The sequence below is a fragment of the Pleurodeles waltl genome, chromosome 12 (genome assembly GCF_031143425.1).
Source record: "Pleurodeles waltl isolate 20211129_DDA chromosome 12, aPleWal1.hap1.20221129, whole genome shotgun sequence".
NCBI classification, from domain to species: Eukaryota; Metazoa; Chordata; class Amphibia; order Caudata; family Salamandridae; genus Pleurodeles; species Pleurodeles waltl.
Window position 1 is genome coordinate 222,486,329 of NC_090451.1, and position 11,943 is coordinate 222,498,271.

At 44.2% G+C, this 11,943-nt stretch overlaps 1 protein-coding gene across 1 annotated transcript in view; it reads left to right on the top strand.

Annotated features, from left to right (window-relative positions):
* CYB5B (cytochrome b5 type B) overlaps positions 1-9,815 on the top strand; it is a 217,496-nt gene extending 207,681 nt beyond the window's left edge. Inside the window, exon 5 of the mRNA XM_069216281.1 lies at positions 9,137-9,815. Within this exon, the coding sequence (XP_069072382.1) occupies positions 9,137-9,227 (91 nt within the window). The 3' untranslated portion in view covers positions 9,228-9,815. The remainder of the gene's footprint in view (positions 1-9,136) is intronic.
* Positions 9,816-11,943: the final 2,128 nt, after the last annotated feature.

Below are 11,943 nucleotides of genomic sequence, written 5' to 3' on the forward strand. Positions count from 1 at the left end.
CAGCAACACCAAATTCACTGCGGTAGAGCTAGCTTTCAATTTTAGAGTCCTATGTGACCTCTAGATGAGTGGCATATCTTGTGCTCTTTTAAATGATCTGAATTGGAATGTGTCATTCCCTTTGTGTTAGAGTTTGGGACTCTTCTGTTTTTTGTCTAGGGTGTATTTTTCTTTAGATATGTTCTAACAGACCAAATGCTGTTCTGACTTCTTGTCTTCATGACTTGTCGCACTTACATTGGATCTACCCTCTTCTTGCCCAGTTTCTGTTCTGAAGACCATTGTCTCGTTCTTGTTATTCCTGACCAAATATCAATCTGAGTAGATCTTCTGCCTCTCTGCCAAGTGACCCTTATTTCCATGTCCCATCCGAGTTGTTTCCACAAGGGTCCCTGCTCCCAGCCTCACAGACTGCTGAGATTCAGATCTACCACCCAATCACCCTTTGGCTGAGTGGATAGATGGATTGATGGATGTATATTGAAACATGGAGAGATGGCTAAGTAGGTTCACAGGTAAGTGACAAACCTATGCCCCCAGCAAGAGATAAATCAATAGCATGGCATAGCTGCATTGTGTGTTTCAAGTGAGATAGCTCTGCTGTCTCTACTGAGGCAGTAACCACTCACCTTTATAGATGATAACCCTGTCGTCTTGGTTAGATAGGCACAGCTCTGTTGTCTTTGACATCTGGGCGGTAAGTCAGCTATTTGCACTGAGCGAGCGATCAGTATGCTTACAAAAATATAGCTATTCTGCCTCTGATAGTTGCTGTATCACTGTGCAGTGTGTGACAAGTGAGTTTCACTTAATGCTGTTGTCCCTGCTCCGCTTTTTTTTCCTAACATAGAATTCTGCCAAGGAAAGTGACACGGACAGGCAGAGCTTCCTACTCACTCACTTTAGTCAGTACATCTGCATGTAGAGCCCAGGCTTGGAAAGTGACATTTGGAAGGAGAAAGATTTACAGAGGGGTATGTCTCATGGCTTCTTCAATGAGATTGGACAAAGGAATACCCCTGATGCTGTCTGATCCTAGGGCTGAGTGATCAAGGTGGCCAGTACTACTCCCTCCTCCCACCCGCATATTAACCTTCCTGTATGGCAGCAATGAGCAACATATTTTCTAGGTTCCAACAAAGGCCTACAAAGCTGTACGAGTATGTTATGGGAACCTAAAAGAGCAGGCCACAGGAACTTGCCAATTACACTTTGAGTTTCTGTGAAAAAATAGAAGCCACTTACAACAAGCTGGCAGTCTCAAGTGATATCGCCACAACCATAAGCACACACACGCCTACCCTATGAGTCCCTTCCCAGGGCCCATCCGTTAAGTCCATTGTGCTTGGGTCCTGATCTGTAAGGCTTCTGAAGAGATGAGAGCAGAACATACCCAGAGACTTTGACAGTTCCTCGCCACTGCTTGTAGCCTGGGCTTATATGCTTTTGTACACATTGGTTACCTAACTCATTTTGACTATCATTTCATGGTCTGTGTCAGAAGCTTGGTCCGCAGCTACAGTAGTATAAATTCTATATTGACTATTGCTATACACAGAAGAGAACGTTGAGCTGCGAAGGCTGTTGAAGATTCAGACTATGTTGGCAACTGTTGCAGTGGTTGTTTGTCAGAATATTGTTGTCTAAATATCATCTGACATTGATTTATATGAAACGAAAACTGAGAAACCACATTTGAGGAAACTAAATCATGGAAAATCAACTTAAATGAAAGACAATTTTAAGGAAATGCCAATAAATCAAAAATTAAAGGAAATATATTCAAAATTACATTAAACCTGGGTTGAGTTTAGGACTAGTGAGGGGTTTTTGGGGCCAACAATGAGTAATGTTTAGGGTGAGGAAAGGATTTTTGGGCTCATAAATAGATGGAGTTCATCAATAGAAATGAGTTTCAGGGTCAGGGATCGGTGGAGTTTAGGAGTATAGAACAGGTTTTTATAGGTCTCAGGAATGGGTAGAGTTTCGAGGTGTTGATGGTTTTTATGGCTCACAGATGAGTAGAGTTCAGGGGTTTAAGGTGTTCTTAGGGTTCACAGGTGGGTAGAGTGTAGGAGTGTTGAGGGGTCCTAGGGTTCATAGATGGGTGACGTTTAGGGCTGATAAGGGTTTTTAAGGTTCAGTTATGGGTACAGGTTAAGAGTGGTGAAGAGTTTTTAGGGTTCACAACTGAGTGGAGTTCAGAGAGGTGAGGGGTTTTAAGGATTTAAGGATGGGTGTAATTTAGTTGTAGAAAGGGTTTTTAGGGTTCTTTGGTGGACAGAGTTTAGGGGTGGTGTGGGCTTTTATAGTTAACAAATGGGTGGTAACGGCGGTGAGTATTTTTTAAAGCTAAGAGATGGGTGGCGTTTGGGTGTGGTGAGGTCTTTTAACCCCTTAGCTGCTGGGCCTTTCCCCCCCCCCAGTGCTGAGCCCTTTTTTGGCTATTTGGGGTAGTTCGCGCTTAGGGCTTCATAACTTTTTGTCCACATAGGCTAACCACGCCAAATTTGCGTCCTTTTTTTCCAACATCCTAGGGATTCTAATGGTACCCAGAGTTGGTGGTTTCCCCTGGAGGAGACCAAGAAAATAGCCAAAATACAGTGAAAATTTAGTTTTTTCCAAAAAAATGGGAAAAAAGGGCTGCCGAAGAAGGCTTGTGGTTTTTTCCCTGAAAATGCCATCAACAAAGGGTTTCTGGTGCTGAAATCACTATCTTCCCACCTTTCAGGAACAGGCAGACTTGAATCAGAAAACCACATTTTTCAACACAAATTTGGCATTTTACTGGGACATACCCCATTTCTACTATATTTGGTGCTTTCAGCCTCCTTCCAGTTAGTGACAGGAATGGGTGTGAAACCAATGCTGGATCCCGGAATGCTAAACATTTCTGAAAACTAGACAAAATTCTGAATTCAGCAAGGGGTCATTTGTGTATATCCTACAAGGTTTTCCTACAGAAAATAACAGCTGAAATAAAAAAATATTGAAATTGAGCTGAAAACAACAGCCATTTTTCTTTATGTTTTACTCTGTAACTTTTTCCTGCGATGTCAGATTTCTGAAAGCAATATACCGTTTTGTCTGCTGGACTCTTCTGGTTGCGGGGATATAAAGGGCTTGTAGGTTCATCAAGAACCCTAGGTACCCAGAGCCAATAAATGAGCTGCACCCTGCAGTTGGTTTTCATTCTATACTGGGTATACAGCAATTCATTTGCTGAAATATGAAGAGTGAAAAAGAGGTATCAAGAAAACCTTTGCATTTCCAAAATGGGATCAAGAAAAGGTTTTGAGGAGCAGTGGTTATTTGCACATCGCTGAATTCCGAGGTGCCCATACTAGCATGTGAATTGCAGGGCATTTCTCAAATAGACGTCTTTTTTACACACTCTCTTATATTTGGAAGGAAAAAATGTAGAGAAAGATAAGGGGCAATAACACTTGTTTTGCTATTCTGTGTTCCCCCAAGTCTCCCGATAAAAATGATACCTCACTTGTGTGGGTAGGCCTAGTGCCCGCGACAGGAAATGCCCCAAAACACAACATGGACACATCCTATTTTTTTTATAGAAAACACAGCTGTTTTTTCCAAAGTGCCTACCTGTAGATTTTGGCCTCTAGCTCAGCCGGCACATAGGGAAACCTACCAAACCTGTGCATTTCTGAAAACTAGAGACCTAGGGCAATCCAAGGAGGGGTGACTCGCGGGGCTCGGACCAGGTTCTGTTACCCAGAATCCTTTGCAAACCTCAAAAAGTGGCCAAAAAAACAAGTTTTCCTTACATTTCGGTGACAGAAAGTTCTGGAATCTGAGAGGAGCCACAAATTTCCTTCCACCCGGCGTTCCCCTAAGTCTCCCGATAAAAATGATACCTCACTTGTGTGGGTAGGCCTAGCGCCCGCGACAGGCAATGCCCCAAAACAGAACGTGGACACATCAAATTTTTTCATAGAAAACAGTGCCTACCTGTGGATTTTGGCCTCTAGCTCAGCCGGCACCTGGGGAAACCTAGCAAACCAGCACATTTTTGAAAACTAGAAACCCAGGGGAATCCAAGATGAGGTGACTTGTGGGGCTCGGACCAGGTTCTGTTACCCAGAATCCTTTGCAAACCTCAAAATGTGGCTAAAATACCACGTTTTCCACACATTTCGGTGACAGAAAGTTCTGGAATCTGAGGGGAGCCACAAATTTCCTTCCACCCAGCGTTCCCCCAAGTCTCTCGATAAATATGATACCTCACTTGTGTGTATAGGCCTGGTGCCTGCGACAGGAATAGATCACACAACGGTCAATGTTGGTCCTTACGTGAGGCAGCTGTTGACCCTGGGGTGATCCATTCCTGACACAGGCACTAGGTGTAGGCACTCAAGTGGGGTAGTGTTTTTATCAGGACAGGTGAGGAGTCACTGGGTGGTAGGAATGTTGTGGATCCCAGCATATTCCTGTAGTTTGTGTGACAGAAATGCGAGAAAAATAGAGGTTTTTTTTCAACATTTCAGCTTTGCAGGGTATTCTGGGTAAGAAAACTTTGGGGAATCCACACAAGTCACACCTCTGTGGACTCCCCCGAATGTCTAGTTTCCAGAAATGTTTGGGTTTAGTGTGTTTCTCTATATGGCCGCTGAATCCAGGACCAAAAACACAGGTGCCTGCCTTACAAAACCAGTTTGTTTTGCCATAGACAATTTTGATGTCTCCACAATATGATTTGGGTGGTGGAATTTGGGGCTGAACTAAATTGGTGAGCTCCCAAGAGAGCACTCTCTCTCTGCTTGCCGCCGCATTCACCTGCTCTCTGGGTTGGCCTAACCCACTATTACCCAGTTGCACGAACAGCTTGCGAAGGGACAGCAGGACTGTCCTCATCACCTCCCTCATAATGTACTGGAAGAGGAGTTTTCGAATGGGACTCCTCTGACTGAAAAATCACTCCCAGAGTCTGTGCCATTGTCCTATCCCTCAGATGCTGTCTCAGTATCTGATGTCTCAGTCTCTGATCCTATGTCAGAGCGGTCCTCTATAACCCGAGTGCAGGCAGCAGTCATCCATCAAGATGCCATCTCTGCTATTGGCTAAACTGTTGCTCTAAAACACTAGCCTACGTAGACAGTCACAAAATCGATGGTGTGTGTGAGATACGTGCAACAGTAGAGGCCACCTTACCTGCGCTTCTTCCCTCAATCAGCACGTACTTTCAAGACACTCAAAAAACACCTTGTCACATACCATTCGTCACAGTCTTTAGCACCTCCTGCGCCCAGTCCAACAATCATTATTGGTGCTCCCACTCCCTCCTCCTCGGATTCCCTCATTACCACCCAGCAAAAGTGCCCTTCATCTCTCCATAGACTTTACTAATGTACTCAGCTATTTACATAAAATACAGATGTGCTCTTTGCAGTAGGCATATAAACCTTCTGCGCTTCTTTATGGCACTAAAACTGCCACTAGACAAGTCGGACCCTTTTCCCCCCAGGGAAACCACACACATATTGACAAAAGTGATGTATATATGACAGCCAACCACCTGAAACTCAACTCAAGCAAAACCGAAATAATCCTCTTTGGCCCTCACCAAAAAAAACTGGGACCCCCCATGGTGGCCCACCACGCTAGGCCCTGCACCCACCCCCGCCAACTACGCACGCAACCTCAGCATCATCCTAGACTCCTCCCTCTCTATGACCCAACAAATCAACGCTCTTACCTCCTCATGCGTCAACAAACTCCGTATACTGAAAAACATTCAAATGGATCCCCACAGAGACCAGAAAAACTGTCACTCACGCACTCATCAGCAGCAGGCTTGATTACAGAAACGCCCTCTACGCCGGCACCACTCTAAAACTCAAGTGCAAACTACACGCATCCAGAACTCAGCAGCACGACTCATCCTCGACCTCCACCGACACGAACACATCTCTCCACACCTCAAATCCCTCCACTGGCTCCCCATTGACAAAAGGATCACCTTCAAGATCCTCATCCTCACACACAAATCACTCCACAACACAGGCCCTGCCTACCTCAACGAGAGTCACCTTCCACACCCCCACACGAAACGTCCGTTCAGCTGACCTCTCTCTCGCCTCTGACCCCCGCATCAAACACACCACCGGGGGCAGATCCTTCTCCTACATTGCACCCAAAACATGGAACACACTCACAAGCCACATTCGCAAGACCCAAAACCTACTTCTTTTCAGGAAGGGCCTCAAAACCTGGCTTTTTGAACAGTGAACCTCCTAGCCCCTTTCCCTCCCCCCCGTCCCCCCCCCAGCGCCTTGAGACCCTCACAGGTGAGTAGCGCGCTTTATAAATCTCTTTGATACAGATCTACCTATATATATATATATATATATATATATATATATATATATATATATATATATATATATATATATATATAAATATATATCTACATAGATATATCTATAGATATATCCATGTACCTAGATATATCTATCTACATAGATATATATATATAGATATATACATATATATTTTTTTTAGTTGTTGTATGGTTTCCTTGGGGGCCAAAATGGCCCCCAGGGAACCCCTACAACATCTAAAAAAAAAAATGCCCCCACAGGGGGTCACCCTGCCCACGGGCGACCCCCTGTCATCGGGGGCTGTGCTGCGATCGGGGGCCAGAAACAGTTTCAGAAGGCCTCGTAAGAAAGGGGAGAGTCTCCCCTTTCTTACGAGGCCTTTTCAAAATGTTTCCTGACCCCCCCGATCGCAGCACAGCTGCGATCGGGGGAGCCAGGAAACCTGAAAGTGTTTCCTGGCCCCCGATCGCAGCACAGCTGCGACCGGGGGCCAGGAAACACTTTCAGGAAGGCCTCGTAAGAAAGGGGAGACTCTCCCCTTTCTTACGAGGCCTTCCCGAACGTGTAAAAGGCCGTTTTCCCCATGAAAGCAGGAAGCGGCCGCAAGGCTGCTTCCTGCTTTCATGGGGAAAACACCTTTGCAACGTCAGCGCGCCTCGCGGCGCGCTGACGTCACAAAGGGGCAGGTGGGGGGCGGGGGGAGACACAGTAGCTTCCGTGTCTCCCGGGGGGGGGGGAGGAAATAATAAATCCTCAGGTGCGACGCACCCGAGGATTTATTAATGCCCTTCCTGGTGTCGGCCACTGGTCGTGACCCGCACCAGGGAGGGTGTGTGGGCGTCGGCCAGTGGCCGACGCCCGCACTTAAGAGGTTAAGGGATCAGGGATGGGGGGCTGAAGCATAGAAAAGGTTTTTAGGGTTCAGGATTGGGTGGAGCAAGGGGTAATGAAGGGTTTTATGGTTCAAGGATTGGTGGAGTGTAGGGCAGGAAGGGCTTTTATGTTTTCGGGATGGGTGTAGTGAAGGGTTTTTACGTTCCTGGGATGGGTGACGTTTTTAGAAAGGGCTTTTAGGGAACATGGTTGGGTGTATTTTAGGGGTGGTGAGAGGTTTTAGTGGGGCAAGGATTGATGTGTGGGGTCAGCGAACTTAAAAAACCTGCAGTAATTGTTTGACAGTGTAGACGTTATAAATCTGAACTTACGGCCCTTGAAGTAAAGGCTGAAATAAATACCTCTGACAAAACTGTTTCTTAAAGTATGATCTATTGCATTTACATCAATAAAATAAGTATGGCTAATTCCAATTTCGCACAAAAAAGCATTCTACAGATGGTTTCTACAAATTGGTTTCTGTGGAATGGTAAATGCCATTCATTCTGAAAATGTCTATTAAACAGTTTAGGTGAAATGGTTTCTCAGTAATGGTATTGTATTCCATTAAATCATGTTTCTGTGAAACCACATACAACCCATCTGGCATATATATTGTGTCCTAGCTATTGTTTACGAACATATTGCTCCATTGGCAATAGATTTTCTGTTGACTTCAATGGGGCAATATTTTTGCGAAGAACATTTAGGACACAATATTTTGTCAGCTAACATTTAAGGTATTGTGAACCACAATTTTGCACTGGTAGGTTCAGTATGAAGAATACTTAACAATTGATGCTCTTGTGATCTGTGATTTATACTTAGATTTCGCTCGTTGTCACACTTCTGTACCTTTCTTACAAGGATACCTATGCATGTATAACACATTTTGGGATGTAAAATTAGTGTGGTTAAGCTGCCTCCACAGGGTTAGACGTCCTTGCTAATTATTTGTGGAGACTGACTGATATGTGGTTATCCCACAAAATATGTACCCCATTGAATGCAAGCAAAGAGAGGTGCAGTTTTCAAGGGCTTACTTTAAGAATTTTCCAAAGTTTTAGGATGCCAGTTTTAATGCTGTTTGAGGCAGCACTTTAGTTGTCACGATCAGAGTGCCCCACCAGAGTCGCAGAGGTCACATTCGTAACCCCCTGGAATAAGGAGTCAGTTCAGTGCACTAATATTAATTATAAATCATGTTGGACTGCGACCCTTACACATCCTTCTGAGCAGTACAGTGTAGGGAGTGTATACTGGTCACAATCAAGCTCAATGGATGAGTTCAGGGACACAGTCCAGACCCTTTTTCGTCAGTGAATAATAGCTCTCAGGAACATGGGATGGATTTGAAAATGTTTATTTTTAAAACAAAAGCCTAATGCATAAAATATGAAAAGTAACCACGCAGAAAAATAAAATAAACGCAACACTGCGTGACATGGCCAGGGAAAACAATAAGAACATTCCTAACATAGCAAGTTCCTAACACCCAATCGGTACTTCTAAACGCTATCCAACCTCACATACAGTATTGCTCCCAGACTGATATGTAATACTTTTGTTGTGAATTTTAGGTAGTTTGTAAAACATCGGCACCAGTTTCCTATGGTTCACAAGAGGAGTAATTCCATTGGGACTAGCAATGAAAGAGTAATGTTACAAATAATACGTTTTTGTAGGCAGAAAAGGGACTTTGTGTTCCCAAAACACACTTAGTTTCGGAGAGTGTGGATTATTTTGATAGGGATTTCAAGGATCTTTTAACTGAATGAATAATTACAAGAGTTTGTGGGCTGTAAAAAGAGCTCTCTTTCTGCAAATGAAATGGCCATGGTTGGTGTTTTGTGTGGAAATGTAAACATCGAACTGCCGATTTGATTAAATTGTATCTAACCACTTCTCTTTTTCTTCTGTAGCTATTGGTCCAACTGGTTCATCCCTGCCATCGCAGTACTGCTCTTAGGATTCATGTACCGCTACTATACTCTAGACGGCAGATCTTCCTGAGTGCACCTCGCACGCCCTGTCTCTCTAGAGCTGCAAATTGGAACAACAATTCAGAGAGTACAAAAGAGGATGGGAATAGGCTGGTTGCTGTTGATTCACTGTGTCTAACACAAACATGTGCCTATTCTATGCCTGGCACCTGAATGAATGCACCTGTCGTGGGCAATGAGCAGATTGTGGTCAGTGAATCTACCCTCAATGGGCACCTACCCCTTTTTAATCTTTTCAACAGGACACTTTTCTTGCTATACATTCCTCAAGCCGTCATCTGTTACTTGTAAAACTTTCTAGCATCTTCCCCTATGAATACTGTATCATGCTATTGTTCCTGTAGATGTCGGTCTCCAGTGTGCTGCTTATTCTGTACTCTTACATGGGTGTATCACGATGCTCACAACACTTTTTGAGCTTCAGAGTGTTTTGCAAGTGGCTGAAATTATGTAATCAATTATCCCCTTCCCCTTTGACCTCCTGCTCGTGTACTAAACAAAAGAAATGTACTTGCTGCCTCTGTTGACGATGCTTTTTATTTTATGGAAGTAATCAGTGAAAGCTGTCAAATATTAAACAAATGTTTGGATTATTGGATTCGTTAAGTTGTCTGTCTGAGTCTGTGTTGTGTGATTCTATAAACTATTTTTGCAGTTTTCTATGCCTGAATCAATGATTCACTTAAGTCATTTTGGATGTTACCAGGAGGCCATCAAAATCAGAATTCCAAAGACTGTTAGGAACTTAAAATATCATGTGACGACTGGTTTCCCTACACTGTCTGGCAGGCACTTTCTGCCCTCAAATCCCTAACGCCGATTCTTGTATTCAAATTAGAAAAAGATTCTGCCTGGCACCCAGCGTATTGACGTTGTTTTCCTGGTCATGCCAGTTACTTACTTTAAACATTTTAAATACAGAAGTATTTAGACTTCCAAACAGAAATGGAATGCCTTTCTAATATCTGGGCATTGAATGTTCTAAATTACTTCTTCAAAAAGTTGACAGACGTATTGACTGCAGGTGTCCTGCCAAGTTATCAGCTCACCCGTTTCTTTATCCTTAAAATAGTGCTTCTTGGTTCTTTTCAACCCTCCCATATAGTTATCTGTTTCAGTTGTTTCTGAAAGATTAAATAATGCACGTTTGGTGTGTCTGAGGGTTTTGAAATGAACGCATTTGTTTAATCGCGAGCTAGTCGAGCTCACTGAGAAGTAGTGTAATGTGAGTTCTGTGTGAAAGTTTAATGATGTCTGGCTGTTGTGTTATGGATGGTTTGTAGTCTTCTGATGATTTGCTTGGTGTTTCTGGTGTTGAGGGTGTTCTCGTAGTCCAACTTGGTGCAGACCAGGGCATGGTTGTTTTTCTAGTGTCACTTGGGAGCCATTTGAAGATCTGTTGTGGGAGCAGGATGCCGTGATGGTGTTAACTTGTGCACTCATGTCCAGTTTGCTGTCTGATTCCAAGGTTCCTGCCATAGATTGTTGATGTGTGTCCGAGTTTGGCTAGCTACCAATTGGACACCCATGATGAGTTGTTCTTGCTGGAGATCACTATTTCTATCTTGTCTGTGTTGAACTTGAGACAATTGCCTTTCACCAAGTTAGTGTTGTCAGTCATGCAGGCGAAGAACTTGCTTCTTGTGTTGGGGGTCTTGTCAGAGAGGAAGAGTATGAGTTTCATGTCATCGGCGCAGGAGAGGATGTTGATGTTAGGTGCATGGATGACCTTGGCCAGGGGAATCATGTATGCGTTGAAGAGAGTTGAACTGAATGATGAACCTTGAGGGACTCCACAGATGAGTTGCTGAGGTGATCAGTGAGGCATTGGTTGATTAGTTTCTCTAAGACTTTGGCAAGACATGGTAGGAGGGAGATGGATCTGTAGTTGGAGAGCATGGGGTCAGTGGGTAGTTTGCATGTTTCCATTTGTGCTGGAATGTGGCTGTGTCAGTGGAGGCACTGAGGGGTTTGCTGACTGGTAGGAGTTCTGAGGTGAAGATATGATGGGGGCAAGGATCATATGGGGCAGTTTAGAGGGTGGTGTGGCAGGCCATGATGTCAGAGTTCATTCTCCACTGTCATGGGAAGTTGAGTTGCAGTGGTAACAAGGCCTAGTTGAGGGTCGAAGTTGCCATATATGAAGGTGATTTTTTTTTTAACAAAAAGAATACCAAGAGCTTGTTGCAGACATCTTGCAGGGGGTGGATGGGCGATGTTGCTGGGATCAAGGTGGCCTGCAAAAGCTGTGCTCTTGGTGTTCTGTATCTGCTGGTAGTAGCATCTTAGGGCGGATTTCAAGATATCTTTATCCGTGGTGTCTTTACTTATTCTTCATTTGCACTCCTATGGCTTTCAATGGCCTATCATTAGCCTGAGTTCCACTGTGTACTAACTTGCCTTTGGTCAGACTCTTCTTGCCTTTGCGTTGCTCTTGAGGGAAGCTAGGGTGTAAGCACATACAGTGATCTCACTGTTGAGATTCTTGACGGCTTCCAGGAAGTTGCTGGTGTGCTTCGGCAGGTTCATGGTGATGGCAGAAACCCAGTCCTCTTCTGTGATGCTGTTCTATCAGGTTCATGTGGGTCCAGTGGTGGTATGTGTGTAGTGGTGTGGGATAAATATGCTGAAACTGACCAGGGCACGGTCTGCCTTGGTCATAGTTGCTGGCTTATTGACATTGATGTACCTGATTGAGGAGAAAATCAAGTCCAATAGTTGTCTGG